The 24076-nt window shown below is 39.7% G+C and overlaps 1 protein-coding gene across 37 annotated transcripts in view; it reads right to left on the bottom strand.

The window, feature by feature from the left end:
• Window positions 1–24076, bottom strand: part of RBFOX1 (RNA binding fox-1 homolog 1) — a 1151565-nt gene that overhangs the window by 120723 nt on the left and 1006766 nt on the right. For 35 of the 37 annotated variants that reach the window (XM_066197674.1, XM_066197682.1, XM_066197683.1 and 32 more), the window contains one exon: window positions 4934–5176. The exons of 1 other annotated variant lie outside the window; for it this stretch is intronic. In XM_066197674.1, the coding sequence (XP_066053771.1) occupies window positions 4934–5176 (243 nt within the window). Of the gene's footprint in view, window positions 1–4933; window positions 5177–23999; window positions 24022–24076 lie in introns of those variants that run through there. One more of the 37 variants, XM_066197712.1, reaches the window with a different exon arrangement.

Raw genomic sequence — 24076 nt, forward strand, 5'->3', positions numbered from 1 at the left:
ATAATTTTGCAGTCTAGAGCATCACTAAGCCTTCACAAATCCTCAGACAGAGAGATGGCCTCTGCAACATGACTAAAAAAGGCAGAGACCTGGACAAATTAACACCAAGAAAACATCAAGCTTACAGGCCATTATATCCCAAAGAATATCAAACATCTCAAGGTAAACAGAGCAGATGGAATAACAGACATAGTATCTAATCTATCAGTTATTTTAACGCAGAGGTATCAGGTTCAGTAGGTGCCACCAGAGGAATTTTGGTAGTAACTAAGCTGAAACTCAGTTTTAACAGTGAAGTTAAAGGGAAAATACCTTATCATCTTCTCAGGCCAGAGCCAACCCACACCTCTGCACTGCACATCTTCACAGGGCTTGAACAGCACTGCATCCCTTAATGCCATGCTGGCTGCTGGCGCTCAACGCTTCAGACATGTCTGGGTCACTCCTCTATGTTAACTGCCTTTTCCCTCAAGATCTCCCATCCAAACACACAACTTATCACACAACTTTTCAGCTCCTGAAGCCTGGTGAAGGGTTAGTCCAAAGCAGAAGGACTGCACAATGATCTCAAGATTTTTGCAAAAGTAGAAGAAAGTTTAAAGCAGCACATTTTTGTATACACACATAAAACACAGAGCATTACTGCAACCTCGGCTCTTACCACACCATGATAGTTACTTCCATTATTAGTATAACACATTTGGAACAGGAAACACTAGAGAAACATTTACTTTACCTGCACCCTTTTGCCCAGCTAATGCCCTTTTTATTTACACACATATCTCCTGCTGTCATCAACAGGAGTGGTGTAGGAAAGTCACAGGCAAAACCTGGACAAGTTTTCCTCGGAATTATTTATGTACAATACAATTGCATCTGTATCCGTACACGGGTAAAAGCTGATCTCATAAAATGATTAAATGTCTCACTTAAAAATACTTTAATACATATAACTATTTAATGTAGCACTCCAAACCACTCTACAAAATCATCAGATGTTACTTTTAGCACAACTTTGTGACATACTTTTCATAGATCCAACCTTCTAGGAAGAAGCCATTTACTACTTCTGTTAATGGCTTAAAGCATGCTTGATGTTTTGCAACTCCAAAAGTCTACCAGCACTTAAATAACCCACTGCTGGGTGATTATTGATTTTGGATATACTCGGATGCACTCCCTTCTTACTCAAAGTTAACAAACATATGGATCCAAAGAGATGAAAACCAGAGATGCTCATCAGAGAAGACTCCAAGTAACTTTTGACAGTATTTTACTACCCACCGGTGACTTTATATTATTTCAGCTAAGTCATCCTGTCTTTAATAATTTACTCCCCTTTCATCCTGTCCCTCTTCTCCTGTTTCACAGCACCACAATCAGAGTTAGCAATCCCTGCACATACAATCTGATCACCTCTTGTTCCAGCACTTACTCTGACAGAATACCATGTTACACTATTTTTTATCTAAATAGATTAAAACTGGTCACTGGGAAAGACGCTTGCTGGAAGTACGAGAATGTGTCCGAGAGTACGTGAAGTACTTTTGAACATGAATGACAAGAGCACTCTGCCCAAAACTGCAAGCCTGTAATAAAACTGGTGATTGGGATTTTGTTCAGTTTGTGGCAAATGGGGATCCTGGCAGTGGCTCCAGCTGGGCCGGGATCACACCCTAGGCTGCAGTTAAGGATTCAAAGGAAGCTGTACAGAATGAGTTTATTTTTATTATTTCTGTCTACTGGGGTTTAGGTGGCAATAGACATCCTTTCAGACATGAAGAAAGAACCTGGGGCACTCAGAAAAAGCTTGGGATGTATCTCACCTCAGCATGGATTCAGTCATTCATGGAGCACTTCTGGTAGTAATTCTACAGTTCAGACAATTGCCCTGTAGTTTTTTAGGTTCACACTGCAAAATTTTAAGATCCATTTTAATGGTGTATCCACCTCCACACGTACATAAATGTGTAAGTAAAAAAATTCAAAAACTGATCTTGCCTCTAGCAGCTTGTCCTTAATCACAACAGCATTATTTTGTGAATGACTGGCCAATTGATTATTCTTCTTTCAAATGCATGTCATAAACAGCTTACTGAAAGGAAATCAGGCAAAATCATCGGGACATACCAAAAAATGCCACTATATCCCCACACCAATTCCACTCAAAACTCTTTGACTGGAAATCAACTATTCTCAAAGCTAGCAGGAATTAGAAAGAAACCATAATTTTTCTCCTTCACCAATAAAGATCACATGGAGGTACAATGTTGACACAGTGCTATTGAAGCTCTCTTTCCTAATAAAAAGTTATATTATTAAACCTACAGAGAGATGTTCACAGCTGGACCCTCATAATGTTACAAAGGCCACATTAAACCTGCCTGGGATCCATCTGCATATATCTATTCATGGAGTCTCCACAGTTTGCCAAGAGCAATGGCTAATGACACCCAGAATAACAGATTTTAAACCTAGGTCCCCGTAATTAAATTGTGCAAGCAATATTTGTCTGTACATTTGTGAAGCTGACTGGTGAACAATGTGTTAAATGTCAGTGCAGATCCATAGATACACACGCTTCTTGGAAACCTGCCTCTTCATTGCACTGTTCTTGAGGGAGAGCATCCACAGCTTTCAATATAACATAGCAATTTAGAAAAAAAATATCTTTTTTACAAACCGAACCATACTAAAACTTTCTCAAATAGACCCTAAAGTCAAAAGGAAGGAAATCTAATTCTTTATAAATAGCATGAGAGCTACTTCAAATTTTTCTGTCCATTCCTCTGTAAGAAAGGAAACCAGAATGTAAGGAAAGGATCCACAATAAAAAGAGCAAATAACTATACCATATTCCCTGAATGTAACAGGTTAGTGGAATTGAAGTGTTATCCTGCAGAGAATGGAAATGCACTCCAAGGGGAAACAGAAGGGAAAAGGTGTCTGACAGGTAAAATACAAGTTGAATATTAGGAAGGAAAAAAGCAAGTAAGAGCAGATAGCAAAGGACACAAAACCAAATAACAATAAAGCCTATTTGCATATCAGAAGCAGGGAACTTTGCAGGGAATCATTGGATTTGCTAGAGCTGGGATTGAATAGAGCACTTGAAGAAGATAAGGGCATTGCAGACAATCCAAACTATGTCTTTTCACCAGCCTTTGCTATGGAAAATGTTGGGAAAACACATCCCTGACTTCTCTGATAAAGTGACTGACATTTCTTCAAACTGAAAAATCAAAATGGGGTGAGGAAACACAATCAATTGAAAGCAATAAATGATGAGGGATGAGCTCCTGTCCCACTCCCATCGACGGGTCTTTTACTATTGATTTTAGCACTGTCAGTATTTTACTTCAGGATTGAACAGAAACAGCTTCAAAACATGAAAAGGCTGAGCTGGCCATCACAGTGGATTGTTCAAGTTGCAGCAGTGGTCACAAAAACCAAGCAAAATCAGAGAACATAAAAGAACAAAAAAGGTACAGTAGGAAAGACTATCTTTTTAGTCAATATCCAATCTCTTCTGGAGTGTCTATTCAGCTTAGTATTCTTGCTCTAAACCAATGACAGTGGTATTTGACAGGAGTTGGACAACAATCAAAAATGATTATGGGAGCAAGTTTTAAAAGCTGGAAAGAACCAGGAATTTAACTTAGCAAAGAGATGGATAAGAGGAGACAGAGTAGACCTGCAAAGAATACTATGAGATATCAGCAAATAGGATGCTCTTCAATTTAAACTTTCTCCCAGTACCAGAGAAAAGAGAAACTCAGGGCAATAAAAAGTTACCAAGTTAAAAATAAAACGACCAAAACATTTTACAGCATAAACCACAAAAAAGTATGTAATTAATTCACAAGGATTTCTCTGTCATAATAGCAAGGAATATTCTCTGGCGCCTTTGCTATTGCTTTCCTTTCTTGCTCAGTCCATATAAAGAAATTAGTGGCATGGCAACAAACACAAATTTGCAGAGCTCATTTAAGAGAACGTGCTTTCCTTTTCTTCTTGCCCTAATGCATGAAACCTTTTTTAGGCTGGATATGAGCCAGGAAGGAAGGGGAGGTAAGCTGAGGCAAGGATGAGGATGGCCAGGAGAGAAGTTTCAAGCACTGCCTGTTCTGTGCTCCATTCTGCACATGTAACACAGGGGGCTGGTTGATGGCTCAGAAATCTGCCAGCCCTTGGCACTGGATATATTGGGTCCCAGTCTAGAATTAAGACAGAAACACTAAACTATCAGTGTGTGAAATTTGCCACTTAAATTACAAGGTAGAGCCATCCAAGGAGTCTCTTGCATAATTCATGACACTTCAGAACTTCACATATAAATCAAATAGACGGAAAGTCTATCATTTCTGCTCTGTTTAGCACAGATCCACACACAACTTAGGTAATGGCTGCACAAACAAGCTCTCTAAAAAATACAATATTGCAGACATGCTCTTCACGATACTAATTCGACAGTAAATTCTGTACAGGATCATTCAAGTAATGCTTTTATTAAAACTACTCGTGTCGAAAACACAGAGGTCATTAAAATAATCAAATGAGTCTGGTTTGGGGTTTTTTTGGTTGCTTTCTTTGGCCCCGCAAATGAATGCCTACAAACACTCATTTGCAATGTTTTTCCATATTGGACTTAATTAAAATTTATGCTGGGATTCATGGGCTGGCTATTAATCATTTTGTCTAACACTGTTGAAAATGAAACTCCAGGTTCCACAGAGCTGCAAGACATACTAAGAAGCTCCAAACCCAGTGAAAACACATTCTACAGGTTCAACAGCAAGCTCTGACAGACTCCCAGCCTTAACACGGTGACTGAGCCTAACACAAATGAAGTGTGTCAAGGAAAAAAAACAAATGTCATTGATAAATACCCATGGAACACAGAGCTTTAAAAAGAGCAGTAACCTTGACTTACTGTGGCTGTGCCGGAGACAGTTTGTGCATTTGTGTCAGGTGCACTCTGTTCGGAGTGTGTCTGAGCAGGAGGGTACATGTTTAACGTGTGCTCTGGAACAGTGCTCTGGCCCGTGTAGTCTGGAGCTGGGTGCGGATGTGGGGCTGTGTATTCTGCAGGGATGCCGTTCTGAGGTGGAGCGAACTGCGCTGAGGCATAAGGCTGTGCCATTGTGTCAGGAGGTGCTGTAGCTTCCTGATTACCCTGTGGAAATCAAAGGGAAAAGAAAAAAAAATAACGATAATAAAAAAAGGAAGAAACGTGGCGTGAGATAAAATCAGTGAAGGTCCCGCACCTGTAACGCGGAGAGCGATGAGAGAATCCTGGCCCCAAAAGGGCGCAGTGACTGCTTCTTGAGGAGAATATTTCTTATCTGCATTAAATGTATTTTGCTAACCCTATTAAATATTTCCATAATTAGAAAAACAAATCTACTGCTCGCTGGATAATTGTAGACTAGTCTTTAAGCGGGAAAGGTCAGTGAAATCTGCCTGCACTAATGATGCCTCAACTCAGACAAGGAAAAGGGACAAAGCCAGTCTATTCCAAAGGCTCCTGAGCACAACTGCCAGCACAGAGCTTGGGTAAGCTCAGCCCCCAGTCTGTCATCACTCTGACTGACCATTTGCAGAACACAATATAGGCAACCAACACACAGGGCAGGATTTGGGTGCATACTGTTAACAAACACCAAAAAAAAAAAAAAAAAAAAAAAAAAAAAGGGAAATAATGCCCTGAGATATTCAGAATACTTTGAGGTACTCTGCATTGAGCATTTGCATGCCACAAATGCAAAATAATAATGAGATCCAGCCAAAATATTAAGTATTTGAATCTAAAAGTGCATCAGTTCAAAACCTTAAATAACGTAAAAGAAAAATTCTATGTCAAGAGAAATAGAATTAAGAACTTCAAAGGTTTTGCATTAGAAGGCAATAGTATTTCATTTCCAGATCACGATTATCCTATAGCATTAATAACACTATCCTCATGTATTTATAGAGAGATCCATGTTTCCATTTGATATTATAAAGAATAGCCAAGCCTGTTAATTGATCAATTAGAAAACTTTTGACTAAATAAATGCTTTGCTCACACCAAAAAGCAATAATTCTAGAGGAGGAAGTGTACACTACAATCTTTCTGAACCTATATAAAAAATGTCCAAAATGGGATTTTGCCTGAGACAGCATTAGAGGCCAGTAGGGCAGGGACTATCCCAACCTCAGATAAACTAATTTACGAAATAAAATTATCCCACTAAGAAGCAAGGAACATGAAAATGCACAGTTAAGTTAAAATTTAATTACCTTTCCAACTACTCCATCATTCTCCTACCAACATACATGGTTCAGGCACCTGCCCAAAACTACTGCAGGGATTTTATTTGTACTCATCAGTCCATGATTTCCTAATTTAAAATAGGCTGGATGAATAAAAGACATTCTTCTGCACTTTATACTTAAGGGCATTTCCAGCCAATTTCAACTAATTCAGACATCGGTTCCCTGACCTGAACTTGTCCTGAACTCAAGAGCTTTTAAGAATTCGCACAGGAGTTAAGTCTCGGTATTTGACAGGCTTAAAAGAGAAAACTGAATCTTCCTTTGTAGAAGGCACTCAGCGTGTCCTAAAAAATTAGAAATTTATATTAGCAATCAAACCCTCTCTAATTTAAATCCCATCTTTGCTGCTGGTTTAGTGTATGGCCTTGAGCAAGTGGTTTCCATTGCTTCATTCAACCGTCTTTAGCAGGAAACTAGTGTCATTTACTGACTTCACAGGGTTTAGTCACTAAGATTTGTTTGCATATCTACAGTCTTAGCAAGGCTAATGCTGCACTAAAGCTGGCCCTGTTAAATTTCTGTGGAGGTTAAAAACTCTAGTAAATGTGTACTTTTACCCTCTAATATTAAAATGACAACGTTCCTTTCTTATTTCTTTTACCTAGTATTTTCACTATTAAAAAAAATACTCAAAAATCCAGATGAAGCAAAACCCAGGAATGACTGGATTACACCAGAGACATTCATTAAATGTTAAAGAAGTACTTTTAAAACTTGTGTGGGAGGCAGCCAACCTTAAATTTTTTAATCAGCTGTTTCAGGAGGGACTTGAGCAAGGGGTAAGAATGAACAAAAGCAAATCCAGATTCTGCCTCTATAAGCATTTTCCCTGTGCTGCTTTTGAAACACAGGACCTGTTTAGTGCCGGTCCTTAAGCTATTCCTTCCTGTCAGATGCTGAACACGGCCTCAGAGTCAGCAGCTGTTAAAAAAGGGCAGCAATGGCAACAGAGGGACCAAGGGGTGATGTCCAGGTACATTTCATCTAAACGGTTTTGTGCCACCTCCAGTCCTAAACCAGATGCTGCTGAGACCCCCACCGTTTCTCATTAACCTTGACAGCAGTTCCATGAGGACCCTAATTAATATTCAAAGCATCCACGCCTAGTGCTAATTACAGGTCATATTTAATTAAGAGGGCTGAACTTTTCTATTATTTTTACCAGCAACTCCAAACTTTTTAGATTTATCACCTAATGGCAAATTGTGCTGGCAATTTCAGAACCTCCACAATGCTGAGACTCTTCTACCTCTTCCATTACACTCCTCCAGCTGAGGTCTGGCTCACTTATTTATAACTGAGCCCCCATTAATAAGTAAACAATGAAGGGTCAGGGATTTGTCCTTTTTTTTTTTTTTTTTTTTTTTTTTTGCTAACCTGTATATATTCAGAGATTTACAGCCTTGCCATGGAAGAAACCAACCCCACTATGCTTACAGGAGAAAACTGACACTCAAGATTATCAGTGCAGGTTCTGCAGGTTCATTTAATTGTTGGAAGGCAGGGGACATTAAAGAAATTAAATTTGCACATGCTACTGCAGGCCCTAACTTTAAAATGATACTGACAATAAATCTGAGATGTTCATCCCTTAAAATAAGTGACTACTGAAGCCTTTCCTAACCTTTAAAATTAGTGTGAATTTATTATTCATAATTAATTCAATAGACACAGTATTACAATGCAATATAAAAGCATGTTTAAACAAGTTCTTTACTATTTACTCGGCTAATAATAGCTAAAGATAATTACTCAAAATACTAATTTTTATTGAGAGCAATGAAGTGTCAGTTATCACACATTTGTATCTACATGTGGTTGATGGAAACCCCAGACTACACAACAGATACATTTGAACAGATTTTCAGGAACCAAAAATTCTTTAAATAGAATCACCTAAAATGTTCCTTTATTGTGTTCTTTAAAATACAGTGAACCGAAATGAATAAAAGAAATAATAAATTCTTATGCATTAAGTTGGAAATATGAAATGGCCCTAAAAGCAAGAGGAAATATTGATCCTACATTAGCCTATGAACTCAGGTATTGGTATAATTTCAAAGCTGTGTATGACAGTACACAGGCATAGCTTAATACCACCTAGGCAGGAGAGGCTAAACAGAAGTTGTCTCTTCAGACTCAGTTCTAAGTATCTTCAAGATTAGGTGACCCCTTAATGCTCACTTTGTGCATGGGTTTTTAAAAAAGCAGTTGTTGGCAACAGCAAGGAGAACAAAGGATGGCAGACAGTCAGGCTCTGCTAAATGTTCTGGCCCGAGTCTTAATGAAAACCACATTTCAACTGAAAAATATGCTTTACGTGGCAGTGTATAAGCCAAATTTATTGCTTTCTGGTCAAATTTTGAACTCTAAAGAACCAGAATAAAAAAAAGGATTCTGACGATGTAGGTAAGTGAAGGTTCTCCTACTTGATCCATGTTACCCCATTTGAAGAAAAGCTTCGAATTTAAACTGCTCCTACTACCTCAGATCTCAAATGCCTTTTCAGCATCGCCTGCTCGGAAAGGATTTCATAATTAAGAAATGTATAAAAAATGTCAAAACAAAATAAAGCGAGCTTGTAATGTTTGTACACATAGGAGAGAGCACAGAAAACATTACTTATGCAGTGTTCCTTTTTTTAAAAAACACATTTGCAGCATAAAAATGTATTCAATGGGAACCTTTCTGCCTGCCTACATTTTGAAGTGGAACTCACAGTTTATTGTTTGTTTTGCTCCGTTTTCCGTTTGGTGCATTTTGTTTCTTTGGCAAGAGATATCTCACATTTAGAGAAAGCCTCCTGTACTGTAGTTAAATGAGCCAAACTGCATCGTATCCTTAGGGCACGGAAACAGAGAAGAAAAATGCAACATTTTCTGTGCAAACTTGCTGGTTCTAAGGGCTCAGTAACATCTTTCAAGCCCAGGATTCCCCGTAGCTTTGCCCTCCTCCAGACTTAAGCATCAAAACATGGCTTAGAAATCTTGCATGCAGTGGTGCAGCTGCTCATAAGAACTGCCCTGGCTTGACTAAAAAATCAAGAGTTCCAAGTGAAAATAAAAGTGCAAATACCTGCTGTACCATGGTGCTGCCTCTATTCTCCATAAACTTGGCAGCTGCTCTGGTCCCAGGCCATGCAGCATCTGCCCCAGAGGAGCATCAGTGCTGGCTGGGGCCGTGTGAGCGGTGCAGGGCTGTGGGAGATGGGGGTGCAGAGGGAGGGGGAGAGCCCAGGCAGGGTTCTCTGACCTCCCTGGCAGCATCTGACAGCTCCCAAAACCTGGTCCAGATGGGGCTCCCCCAGCGCCGGCCGCGCCCCATCAATCACAGCAGGCCACTCCTCTGGCTCCTGCCACTGCTCCTGGAGTGCACTGCCGAGCAGATGATTACACAGGGAAGGAGGGAAAAAAACACAGCTTGACTACATTAATAGCTGTTCAAAAAACATTGGGAATGCTACTATGGGAGTCGCCGCAAGCTGAAGGTTTTTGTTTTAAAATTCGCATGGCTGTGTTCAGAGTTCCAGAACTAAAAAAAAAAACCAAAAAAAACCAAAAAACCCCCAAAAAACGAAACAAAACAAAAAAACCCCTAAATTTTCAGGGCTCTGGCTTTGTGATAGCTACAATGTCCAGTTACACACGTGCATTTCTGTGGGATTAATTCCTCCTCCATGTGCCAGAGTTAATGCCAATAAGGTTCTGATCTTAAAATTGCTGAATGCCACAAGCAAAAGGTCAATACTGAACTAGCCTGGTTTGGATTAAATGTACTTTATCCTTCCATTCAAATGAAATATTGTTTCCTTTTTTGTTTCAGTTCATGACATTCCTCTCGCTTAGCAGGGAAAATATTTCAGAAGTGCTTCCAAGATTTAGTTCTGTGAGGCACTTTAAGCAACCTAATGCTTCACTCTTAAAGGAACTCTTCTAGATGCTCCAGAGATATGTTGAAAATTATTGAACTTCTAGCTAAAGAAATAAAGAAAATAATAAGAAAAACCAAAAAAGAACCCAAACAAACAAAACAAAAACAAAACAAAACAAAGATTCAGACAGCCCCAAAGAATATACATTTATTGCCACTCTGTTGCAGACTGCCTACAGACATCACGGTTCAGAAGCAGGGCAGACACATAACACTGGAATTATTCTAACAAACCTTCCAATTCTAAGAGGTGGGCAGAGCAACAAACGGTCATCAATTCGTCATTAAACTTATATTCCAACTGAAATATATTGGAATTCTTTGAAGTGGCAGTGTAATTCTTCCAGATTTGTTGCTGGCACTCCCCAATTAATGATAATAAAAGCAGCCACTTTGGATTTTTCAGAAGGAATCAGACAACCAACCACACCGGACTGATAATCACAACTGACTGACTCTCCAAGCTTTCTCTGTTGTAGCTTAATTATCTGACCAGGCCACTTGACTCGCATCATTTGCTTCTGCAATCACACAAAATGAATGCTCCAGCCACCTCTCTTTTTTGGAAGGTTCACGACAAAGCCAAATTCAGCTTTCAAAAATAAGAAAATGCAGAATAACTTTTTTTAGAGAGCATAGTGGGGGAAAGATAACAATAAATAAGCAACAGAGAATTTCTTCACTACCTTAGCAGGAAAGTACCATTTCACGTCTCCCATTGCAGAGGAACGTTCACTTTTGGTCTTTTCTACATGTAACATACTGTATTCCAGTAAAAGTCTGTGCTCTTGCTATGCTGCATTTGTGTTTGATAACAACACGTCCACTTTGTGTGAGTGCCTGGGGTATGGAACACGCCAGTAACTGAAACCTCTCAACAGCCTGCAAAGGACATTTACTTACATTTCACTGAAAGCAGCAAACTACCTGCCAAAACTCAGTCTGAATTCCTGCCTGAACTCAAAGGCACATAACTCTATGGACACACCAACACACACAGACAGAGCCTTCCCTCCCACACCTTCACTCGTTCCAGCTGCTGAAACTTTCGACTGCCTTTATGATGCTGTCATTGATTATCAGAGCTTCCCTTATCCTACACGGCAAATCTTTTTCCTGCTATTTCCCAGGGCCCAAGAGGACATGACTCTGCCACAGTGATTTGTTTTGCTTCCACATTAACACCTAAATCTTTCTTTTTAAGTTTTCTGCCTCTCCCTCGCTTTTCTCCAACTCTGACTCTTAAGGTCTTTCCAACTGCAGCTCAACCTGGTATTAAAATTTTTACATCACATTTGAAAAACAACTCTCCAAAATGGCATTAAGAGCCAAATAGCAAGACACTCTGAAGAACCTGGGTATATCTACAATGAGAACTCATTCTTAAAACTTCATAAAAAAAAAAAAAAGTATAAAGTATACAAGGATCTTGTCATTATCCAGAAGTTCAGTATAGGAAACTCTACCTCATTTGTGTTACACCTTTACTAGAGCATACTGAGGAGGATGCAGCATCCTTTTACCCAAACAGCAAAAATAAAGGGTTGGATTGTTAACATAAAAGGTGGGTGAAAAGCCATCTGGAATACTGGCTTTTAAAGGGGGTAGCAGCCAACCTTTAGAAGTTTAAGTCAGCTATGAGTTCCAGCCATTGGGCATCACGACAAAGTCCCAAAACTGTTGAACATCTTCACAAAAGACATGTGTGAAGTGTCAGAATGTAAATTCACACAGGGCAGCAATCAGGGAGCAGTTCTGGGGCTCAGCAGAAGCTACAGGAGTGGGCTGATGAGAGCCTGGCCAAGTCCTGCTCTTGGGACAGGATAATCCCTCACACTGGCCCACGGCCTGGCTGCCTGGCCAGAGAACAGCTCTGCAGAAAAGGATGAGTCCTGCCGAGCAGAGCTGGGTACAAAGCAGTGCTCTGCCTTCCAGGCAGCCAATGTGAACTGCTCTGCAGGCTGCATTAGCAAAGGCTGGTCAGTGAGGTGAGGAAAGGGCTCACCCCTCCCTGCACAGCACTTGGGAGAGCATCTGGGACACCAGTCTGGAGTGCCTCAGGACAGGAGCTGTGTTTGGGAGTTCAGTGGTGGGTTGCCAGGGCAGCTGCAGGGCTGGAGCACATGACAGAGGCTGAGGCAGCTGGGTCAGCACCGTCCACAGAAGGGAGGGCTCAGACAACCTAATTGCATCTTCTTCCACTTAACCAAAGGTTACAGGGACAGAACCCGCAGGTTCAGCGTGACACAATAAGGAGCAACGGCTAAAAGTTGCCCAAAGGTAAATTCTGGTTCGCTCCAAAGAGTAAGATAATGAATATGAGGGAAGTTAAGGAAAATGCTGCTCAGAGAGGTTATGGCATCCTGGAGACTCTCAAACCTGAACTCTAAAAGCCCCTGAGCAACTTAATCCGTGTAGTTACCCCTGATTTAAAAAGGATATTGGGATTAGGTGGCATCTGAAGTTCCCTTTCAATCTGAATAATTCTGGGATTCGGTGTGGTTTCAAGAGTAGCAGAATAGCTTGAAAATGGATTTTAAACTTTTACCCTATTTGATTACTTTCTTCATAAAGGATTTACTCAGAAGGAAGAGACCAGTTACAACTTCCAGCCTGTTTCTGTCCTCAAGAAAAAATGTCTCAGTTCTTTGAGATGTATTTGCGATGTTTCCTTAGAAAAATATGTTTTAATTTGTTTAATCCACACGCAGAGCAGTATGGAAGCAGCAATTCTTACAGTGCCGGCAAGACGAGTTTCACAAATGATTTAATTTAATGCTACGAACCATGACACATTTTCATTTTCTGCCAAACGTTACCATTCTCAGCATAGGTAGAGGAACAATGCCTTACATCTCTACAGAAAGGAGTAGTTTTCTCTACCTTCGCCATGACCTCTAAAACAATAACTACAGCCATATAAGTTTTATAATTTTATCTGCATTTTTTCTTCTGAAATAAAATTTATTTCAAAGATTAATTTATTGAAAACCACTGCCACCTTTTAAAGCTGGATTATAACAAAACTAGTATGTCCATTTTCTTGTTTTTCTAAGAAAGTGATTAAAAAAACAATTTTTTAATTCTTTTTTCTTTACAGCAACACTGAAGATATGGGACATATCAATCCAGGTGACAAACCATGCTTCTGCAGCAAGACTATGTCTGGTTCAGACACAACCCTGCACTGAGCTTTGTAACCCACTCTTCTGGATTCCACTGAGATAGTTCCTGCCTTGTAATCCATGCACAGGCATAGATATTTCCAGAATTTGAGTCAAAAGACTTCTCTAAATGACACCTTACTGGTGGAGAATTGAACTCTGCAAAGGTCTGGAGTCTGCAGAGAAAACTGAGCACATTCAAATCCAAAAGCAGTTGAAGGTATATGGCTTTCAACAGATCATTTCTAAAAATCTGAGAAGTTCTTACAACATAGCTAAAATTATTCATTCAAGATTTGTTGTAAGTAGAATTCAACACCTCAATTCCAGTCTACTCCAAAAACACCTGACTAGATTTTTCAGGAGACTGGGACTGGATACAGCTGCTTCTTCAAGGTGCCTAAATGGAGCAATTTAATCTCATTGATATTAATAGTTGTCACCAAGTTATTCCCAGTTTAGAGATGCCACCTCATCCGGAGTTTCAGTTGGCTTTGCAATGGACACACCACAGAGTAGAGCCAGATCTGTCAGCCCCACAAAGTGGTGATCCTACAAAAACATTCATGAGAGCCATTTGTGCCAGAGAGAAAGGGATCAGAGTTCCAATGCCACCTCTTTAAACTGGACACTTGAAGTGACCTCTTTTAACCAGGGGCACACTCTTTCACTGCTGAGCTCTGATGGAGCCTCGGAAAAGGAAGGAGACATTTCTCTTCATGAACCCTCCCAGTGAATCATTTCCTAGGGCAGCACCACAACAGCCACAGTTCATCCATCAACTGTGGCACAGGTCCGAGCCCCAGTGTCACAAATGGGAGATCATTACTTGACTCACCTGAAATAAAACAAGGAACACAGTCAGCTAGGGAGGGAAATGAGAATGCAATGCCATAAGCTGCCTTAAGCAGCAAAGCTGACAGATCATCCCTGCTCAGCTGTTTGGATACGGGGATGCTTTGAAAGCCAGAATGAGCCAGGTTAAGTGACAACAATTCCTGCAAAGCTGTGCCAAATGATCAAACAAAAGCTGGTTTGTTTTGTTTTACTTTGCTTAAACCAGGCGAATTCAAGAGTTTCATTTATGTGGTAAGCTCCACAAAGACAATGACATGAGTGACTTTGGGAATTTGGAGGAAGACCAGGAAAGTTAGCAGTAAGTAGAGTTACAAAAATTGGGCTTCAGAAAAAGAGACTTCAGGATATCCAGGGAAAGGTCATGAATCCCTAAGATTTACTCAGGAGAGGAAACAGTCCAAGGTAACTGCCTGATTGAGATGTCGATTAAAGAGAACTTCAGCATGCAGGAACAAACCCTTCATTAGGAAAGAAGATACTTAGCGGGCTTCCATGGGTATGAAGAAGGTTAATGAAGACAGACACAAAACGTGAGCATACAAGTGATGGAGTCAAGGCCTGGCAACAAAAGAGAAGCACAGAAGTATTGCTCAGGTACTTGAGGACAAAAATGGGAAGGTTTTTTAGACCAGCCTAGCCAGAAGTAAGACATTCTTAGTTCAAAGACATTAAGGGTGGCAAGAAAGGTGTTTTCCAGGGGGAAAAAAAAAAAAAAAAATCTAGACATGAGCTATTTAACATTACTTTCAGAGAATGTCTGTTTCCAGTCTCTGTTTAACTTGAAGATTTCCACCATTTTGTTATTTACAATGGAACACAGATGACCTGAGCTGCAATGACCAGCCACCACAGCAATACCCATCTTTTTTAACGCCAGTTAAAGCAGCACTCATTTTCTTGGCACTGAAATTAAATGATGGAACACGATCGCTGATGTTATTTACTCCTAAGATTAAAATGACAATCAAAATATCATTGGGCACAAGGAACAGACAGATTGGCTTCCTGCCTCAGCCACACTTTGCTGTGCTTGTTTATCACCGAGATCATTTGCATACCTCAGTGGATGTTTATGTTAAGATGCTGTTGTAGCACTACCAAGGAACTGTTTATCCAACAATGTTTGTCATCAGCAACCTAAGCCACAGTACTGAAGGAAGGTAAAGACTTTCTCAATGAAGAGACAAAAAAGGCACTAAGATGCGTTTATGCAAAGCAAAATATGTTTCTAAACAATGCTGAATGCCACAGCTGCTTAAAACAAACAAAAATCTCTTAACAGTGTGTTACAAGGAATCTCCAGTTATGAAGAAAATGAAAAAAAACCTTTAATGGTTCCTACAGCAAAGGAAAAACTTTCACTGACTACACTGACTGGCAAGTTCTATGTTAAATCTCGAAAAACCTTCTGTTACTATGAAAGCAATAGCCAGTTTGTCCCTGTACCTTCATTTCCACAGTCCCCCTGAATAAGGGCTAAAACTGGTCTCAAATCTGCAAATCTATATGGCCTCTCCCTGCACATCTCCTTTGGAGATTTATTTTACTACTGGACCTTCTTCACAAGTCTGAACATATCCATATGACAGTAAATCTTTCTGCAAAGCTCGTCTCTGCCTGTGCTACAGGTGCTTAACCCTGGTAGGCTTAAAAAACACTGCTCAGAACAATACATTATTTTAAAAGAGCATACATTGTGGGACTGGATGAACCTTTCCTGGTTTACAATCCTATTTTCTAAGGAAGAGGTGGCAGAAGGAGAGGTATTTCCAAAACTGAAAGAGCCCGGAGAAAAGCTCTGGCATGTCGAGCAGAACCATATGGCTAATCTACAGCAACCACATCCAACAGCGTTTGTGTTTGCACAGTGCAGGGGCCTGGACAGCAGCCACAGCATCCACGCTCCAGAATTAGTGAGAATATACACACCACTTCTGGGAGAGAAAAGTTATAGCCTGAAAACTGTTTATAATCAATGTGAACTGGCTGGCTTTTATAGTAGAACATTAGATTAAATAAGATAGCAAAAATATTGAAGCAGTTCTGCATTTGCTGAGCGCGCGCCCGGTGAGATGGAGAACACAGCAAATGCCTTTGCATTTTAGCTGCAGAAGAAATTCAGATTAGATGCTGCTACACAGAAATTGATAGCAAGTAGGTATTCAATCAGAAAAGTGGTTTTCTTTTAAATATTACAATCACATGGTATAGTACATCACTTGTGTCAAGTTAAATTTAATCATATCAATGTACTTAAAGGAAAAAACGAATACCTGCTCATATACCCATGCCAAGAGGGATTATATGAGACTTTATGAAGCCAATTCCTTTTATCTAATATTCTGGTATCTGTATGGAACAATTTTGGTATGTATTATACCCTCAGACTAATCTATTCCATCATCAGTTTAATGCACAGCAAATGTGCCTGAACTCCTGGTGACAGCATCGTGTGTCCTGCCAGTTACTGACATTCTCCTGTGGAACAGCAAAGGCATTTTCCTTGGAACAGTAAAAGGCATAAAGAGCGCTGCTAATTTCCCTGAGAGTAAAACAATACCATCATCTGCTTTTAAATGTGTTAAGAACACGTTTAAAAAGAAACAAAAACCTATGTGCTCACTAATGCTCACTGATTTTCGTGAGATTTAGCATCAGGGATGTGAAGGACTGTGCTCTGGAAAAGGTGTCTGAGCAATGCAACACACAAACTGGATGGGTTTTTACTGAAATGCACTTTTTCTACATATGTTTAATGGCTTACCTGAAAAACAACAAAAAATGATCACTATGTAATTCATCAGAAATAAACCAGTTTTCAGCTGCTAAATACAACAAAAGCCTTGAAACTTGAACTGAATTCTGGGAAAGTAATCAAAACTCTTAAGTGACACATATGTCAGGCATGCACTTAGGCAGACGCAGTCCACCTCAGAACGCACGAAGACTGATGGATAAAACTCAGGATCCAAAATAGAGACCTAAGAGGCACAACCCGCCTCTACAAATGCACCGGGTCTATTTTGCCAAGCCTTTTAGTGAATTCTCATCTCTTCTCATTCATGTCCTGACTCACTTTTCCCAATATTTCAAATCTCCCTTTGCCCCCTTTCCTCTTCTCCATATTGTCCTCCTTTACTATTTCCTCTTTCTGCAATTACCCACACCAATCTGATTCTCCCCTTTATTATTTACTGCAGCAATTGAGAGTACAGTAGGTACAAAATGTTACCTGATTGACATGGGAACACAATAACTCTGCCTAAGTTACTGAATGAGAAGAGATGACCTCCACATGTATCTTAACTTGGATGCAAAATATCTCATGTAATTGGGAGCTATTCTGAAGAGAAACAGGCTACATGATTGGTATGTTATAAAGTACTTCTTCATCTGCTCTCATTTATTCCTGACACCATCGTAGCCAATTGATCCAGGATTTGGAGGGTGAAAATATGTTTTGAAACTTGACACAACCTTGGAAATACCCATTTGTAGGTCTTGATGAAAGGCTAAGTATATTAATTTTACTTACACAGTATATCTATATATACATATATGTATTGTGTAAATCACCACAAAGGCTTCACTGCTCCTTGGCTGACCTCATGTATTAACAAAAACCTTCTGTGTTTAAAACAGATTCCTAAATTCTACAGCTATTAATATGTCCCGTCAACAGTTCTAAAGAACAGTAGGGGGAAAAAAGAAAAATAAAAAATCAAACCAGCTAATTCCAGTTAATAAAAGGTCAAAATGGAAATTTAAAACCTCCAATAAAGAGGTGTGCAGTGACTAACGGTATCAATTAAGAAAAGCAATGCACACTAAATTCAATTTTAGTGCAACACACACATCTATGTGTTCATACGAAGAACCAAATTCAATGGAGACTTATGAAGCATAGTAAATTGATCTGAATATGTTGTTTGCTAATAAGGATTATGAAATAAAATTTTCAAATTATTGTTTTAACTTCATTTTAGTAACACAGATTGAACACCAGTTAAACAACCTGAACTCAAGGCTTCTCACACGCTTCAGAAGCAAACAAATTATGATATAAAATATTTCCAATTAGACAGAGAATATTACATTAATTCAAACAATTCAAGCAGTGCGCATTGCAAAAGCCCCTATTGCTCTGTGCAGAAAAGTGAGAGCAAGGGTGAAGCTACCCTGAACTTCATCTCACTTTCCCCCTTTCTTGGTTTTTGACAATTTAAACTATTTATTTTTGTTTCCATTGCTTACAAACATAAACCAGAAATTTAAGAGCTTAGTTTGCTGCTAGAATTTGCCAGTTAACATCTTACATCTCGTGAACCTGAAAGAGCAACATCACTGCACCTTTGCAGTTCAAAATGTATTTAAAAATAAATAAATTAGCAAGCTACTACACACCCTGAGCTACAGAGCCCACCTGAATGGGGGCTGCCATTGTCGTAGGTGAAGAGTTCTAATAGAATTGCACAAAACAAAAAGACAAATGATTTAAAAGTGAAAGCAGAGCATCCAAGAATCTGTGCAGAAGGAAGTAAGCTCTCCCTTCAGCAATGTAAATTTCTCATGCCAACAAACTCTAACATAACAGTGTAACTTGCAGGCCCTCAAGCTTGTCTGATAGTTTTTAAAATAATCTCTGGTTATTGCGGGTTTTATGTTTGGTGGCTCTTTAGAATAATTTCAGGCAAGTTTTATAGAAAAATTACCCAGGGTTCATTCCCATGTAGCACTGGGGTTTGAAATACAAATTACTTAAGTATTAGACAGGAATAATTAATCCACTCGAACAAAACCCTCTACAACTGTATTTGCCCGGTACGTACTATTAGTCAGCTCTATGTTAACTGCAACCTCAAAAAAACCCCCATGGAATTTAGATGAAACATAGCTTTTATATATGCTTTCAGGAAGAAAACAGAAAAAATACTGACATAAATATAAAAATAATCAGAAAGAGGTGAAGATACATAGAAGTATGTATATTATCATTTTGCTTATTACCATTTCCAGTCTACTCAACCCAGCTAACATGGTTAACTCAATTCAAAACAGGTCTGTGAAAACCAGTAGTAAAAGAAACACTAATATTCATAAATAATTATCTAGAATTAATCTCTTTTTTCATGTATGAAGCTTTTACTTCCCAGAAAACCTTATTGTGAAGAATCACCTCTGACAACCAAACTGCCTCTCTACAGAAGGTACAATTTTCTCTGTGACCGTGGAAGAAAAGAGGAATTTTAGATGTTTTCAAGAAGGAAAGCAGACCGAGCAGATACAGAGAACTGGGTTTCAAACAAGGAAGTCCCTTCCCTTGAATGAGCTCACCAGGATTAGAAATTCAGCAGAATCCAAACTTTTACATCCAATTAGAACCCTAAATTTTTGCACGCTGCTGTAAATGGCAAAGCACTGAAGGTGTCTGGCAGCAACAGGGAGATCTGCACAGACTCAGCCCAAGGTGCATTTCCCTTTCCAGAGATAAGCATGTCCCATAAAGACTCTTTGCTGAACGTCTTCTTCGTTTCACGTATCAGTGGTTTTGCTTTGCAGAAATTGTTACATCTTTTTAACTCTAAGCCCCCGAACTGAGCAAGAACAGTGCAGCAGAAGCACAGTTGTGCTGCAGCGAGACTAATCTATTTCCTGAGACACTGTTAGACCAGATTCTGGGATGTGGACAGTTTTTATGAATACACTGCACTTTGCAGTCAGATGATCATCAAGGAAATGACAATGCCCAACATGTCACCCTCTGCAAGGTCAGAGGAAATTTGGAAGCTCCTTACGTGTATTTGCACAATTCAGCTGGTTTGGCTTTTTGGACCCTAAAAATGGCTCAGTGTGTGCAACCCAGCTCGCCACTGAAACAGACAAATTCTGGTAACATAATATATTTGTTCTGTCTCAACCAGGAGACTATGAGCATCCAGCTGGAGCTTCTTGAAGTTCCACAGTCATTCCTGCAATGATCTGGGTGGGCACTCCCTTCATTTAACAGCAGGCTTGTGGAAAACAAGCAAGGTAAGGACAATATGCAGGAATATCCCGTGACCTAAAAAAAGAAAACATGCAATAACTACTCTATTTGCAAGAACCATTCATTTTGAGAATTTATGTTCAAATGTGAGCAGGGACACCTGGATTTGAAAAAAAGTCTGCACTTGTGAACTCAGAAAAACAAATACTCTTGCTAGCTTAAAACACACACATTCACTCACACGAGAAGAAAGGCTGCAAAAGGAATAAATACTTGACCTGAGAGATTAGCAGTGACTGGAAAATAAAAATCTGCCTAAAGTCTCAACAGAAACAATAGTAACCCTTTAGGTTATACAGATGCACACCTAAGGCTGCTATTTTTCACAGATTTAAAATATTTCTTCCCTTCTGTCTGGGTTCAGTGAAACTTTGATCTAAAAACAGAAGGCTGACAGAGGATCCCAGTCACTAAAGAGACAGGAGAGAAAGTGGCAGCTGGACCATCCCCACCCCTGAAGTGGCAGCAAGGCAGTGGTAGGAGAGCCTGCAGGTACAGACAGCATTTTAAAGCTTTGCATGTCTGTGCCACACGCATTTTTATCAAAGCACTAAAGACAAAGGCTGTGCAAACTCTCCAGACAACCTACTCCAATGTAAAACTGCTCTCATGGGGAAAGCTTCTCTTCATAACCACTTATTCCAGTTTTGCAGTCTGTGTTGTCTCTTGTCCTCCCACCATACACCTCTGGGAAGAGACTTGTTCCTTCTTGATATCCTTTGTGAGCACTAAAAGCCAGCTCTTTGGTCATTCTGGAGCCTTCCCTTCTCCAGGCTGAACAAGCACAGCTCCCTCAGCCTCTTACCATCAGCACATCCTGGGGGCCCTGTGCTGAACCTTCTTTCTGGTATTGGAGAGCCACAAACTGGGTCAAATACCCTGGATGAAATTTAACAAGTACCAGGTAGACGGACAAAATCCCCTCTGCCAATTTACTGGTTACTCTGCTGCTTATCCAGGCCAGGACACTGTTGGCTTCCTCTGCTGCCAGAGCAAATACACCCATCCAATGGAAATTCACTGCTGGAAATGCTCACAGGTGCAGGATCATTGAGATGGGATGTGAACACATCCCAGCTGCTCCAGGAACACCAGGTCTGAGGGCAGAGAGCTGCTGGCTCTCTGTGGCCACACACCCTAGCAGCATGAGGAGCTTGGACAGTCCTGCTACAACCTTCTGGTTGCAAACAAGAAACAGATCTGCATTACAGAAGTTTCAAACTGCAGATAAATTGTCAGAAATTAACAGTTTTAGTAAGAAGGAGGAAAACATGTCTCATTTTTAAGGAAATCCTGACCAATTTATTTTACCTCTATCAATAAAAATAATAATAATAAAGCTCTACAGCCATTACTCACAGCAGCCACTACCTGACATGATCATTTTAACACAACATCTGAGATAAATAGAAGAGGGAAAGGGTAGGACAGATAGTGGGTGGCAGGATGTGTATTTTCAAGGCAAAAAGAGATAAAGGTATTACAAACACCAGCATTTACATGGCGAGTCACATCACCCACCGTAAACCCGTGATTTAGTAGGTTGCTTAAGAGCTAGGAGAGCTCTCCAGCCTAGCCCGAGCCCATTTAGCACATTAGCTCGTCCTAATGGGGAGCTCTGATCCAGAAACGCTCAGCACCTCTGCCTGCGGGTATTGCCACACAATGCAAATGAAGTTGTAAAGTGAAATCAACTCATCAATCACAATCACAAGGGGACACTGGGCAATGCGAAAGGATTAGTGTTTCAGCCCTGCTCAGGTCTTTCCTAGCACCACTCTGCTTTAATTAAATACCACCTCGAGTGCTTTATTACCAGCAGAAATCTCAGCGTTGAAGGCTGGCATGCTGCAGTCTAAGTGCTGGAGCTAATTAGAAATGAGGAAGAGAAACATGTTCATTAAAAAGTGTGGGATTCCCCTACCAGGGATGGTGCACACTTTGGAATAAAAACTTGCCTTTCTGTGGATTTAGAATAATATGGTAAATGGCTTTTATTAAGGTGAAATCTTTTACTTTGAACCACATGCCTGCTATTGTCTTAAGTAAAGCCAGATTTAGCTATATCCACCAGACCATTGTTAGAATTTAAAAGATTCTTGGCTTATGGTTAGCTGATAAAAGCCTTAATTCCTCTTCTTCTAACATTTGATACACTAATTTAAATTTTTTCAGACTTGGCACACTCAAGGGCTTTTTGCCTTACTTCCCTGGATATACATAAGCTAGTCATTACTATTTATGAATGCGATGAAAGGAAACATTAAACAGTCAAAGAAATATAAATCTTAGATTCTAACACAGAGAGCGCAACAGCAGGATTAAAAACAAAACAAAATGAAACAAAAACCTGAAGCAAATACAAAGACATTTGCAATTTAAAGCAATACAATATAGCGGAAAAGCAGTTTTCTCTTCCACTTGACTGCCAAGTGACCTGACTCAGGATTTTATGGCTTTTCCCAGGAACAAGCTGAGAATATCAGTAGCATCCAAAACTTCGCAGAGAAATCACATTATCATGAGCAAAAGCGAGAAGGAGACAGAACTTCTGATTTGAGTGATAAACTAAAAGTTTTCCTAATTTTTAGTGAGGATAATATGGAAATAGAAAATTGCTTTGGGCCAGCAAAATTAGATAAATTTACGTTTAATGTAAATCTTAGATTTAAATTAGATAAATTTACCTTTAAGGAAAAGACCTGAAGAAGGCCTATACATGGCTTACATCCCACTCAGCTAATTAGGGGGAAGCTTTCTTGTTTAGTTTTGTGTATCACACTTATTTTTGATGTCTGAGTTAGGTGATTTCCAAATGCCACTAACACCTCAAATATTATCAATCAAAAACCCTATAGCTTTTTAAATAACCCATTCACTGTTGTTTGAGTAATGCCCAGAAAGATCAGCTTCAAGTTAGCCTGAATTTAATTTTTCAACTACCATGCTAAACACTAATGAAAATACTCTTACTTCCAAGGGAAACAGATGGCTTTAAATAGTTACTTATTTCAACATATGGAAACCAACCACTGAACTATGAAGCAGCAAACAGCAAACTCTATCATTATTAATTCTGACTAATAAGAAAAAATATAAGAAAAATATGACACATAAGACAATCTAGCTTCTAAACTAAAATCTGGCTTAGTTTAAATTGCAACAGAACAAGGAAGGTTTCAAAAAATATTTGTTTAAGCAACAGTGTTAGATTCTGGTTTAGGTTGTTAAAAAAATAGAAAAGAAAAAATAAAACAATTTTTGTATAAAACAGTGATTGTGGTGCATATACATTTTAGATTCATCTATCACCTTAAAGCCCCTACAACTGTAAACTGCTTTGTAAAGAGTTCTCTCACCGTGAGCAGGCATTGAGGAGCTCCTGGAGCTCCCTCTGAACCAAAGCTGCTCCCCAAACAGGACACAAAAACCATCTGCAAAGGGAACAACTGGCTTGATGGGAAGGCAGCAAAGGAATCCCCAGCGCAGGGATGGGCAGCCCTGGGACTGGCCAGGAGAGCAGAGCTCCCTCTGCTAATCTGGAAAGCAAATTGAAGCTGTATTAAACTGCAAATCAAGCACAATCAGCACACCAGCTCTGCTGCTCCTGTGAAAAACATCCTCACCAGCAATGGAATGATGGCTGATGCTTCCCAAAAGTATTAAGAGCAAATGAATCTTACCCTGGTCTTATCATTGCAGTTTTCTTCAGCCAAGGATGAAGAGGTTTGCCAGCTAAATATGTGTCGGGTTTTTTTGA

The sequence above is a fragment of the Chamaea fasciata genome, unplaced genomic scaffold (assembly GCF_029207755.1).
Source record: "Chamaea fasciata isolate MVZ Bird 193981 ecotype frontalis unplaced genomic scaffold, bChaFas1.0.hap1 SCAF_16, whole genome shotgun sequence".
NCBI lineage: Eukaryota > Metazoa > Chordata > Aves > Passeriformes > Sylviidae > Chamaea > Chamaea fasciata.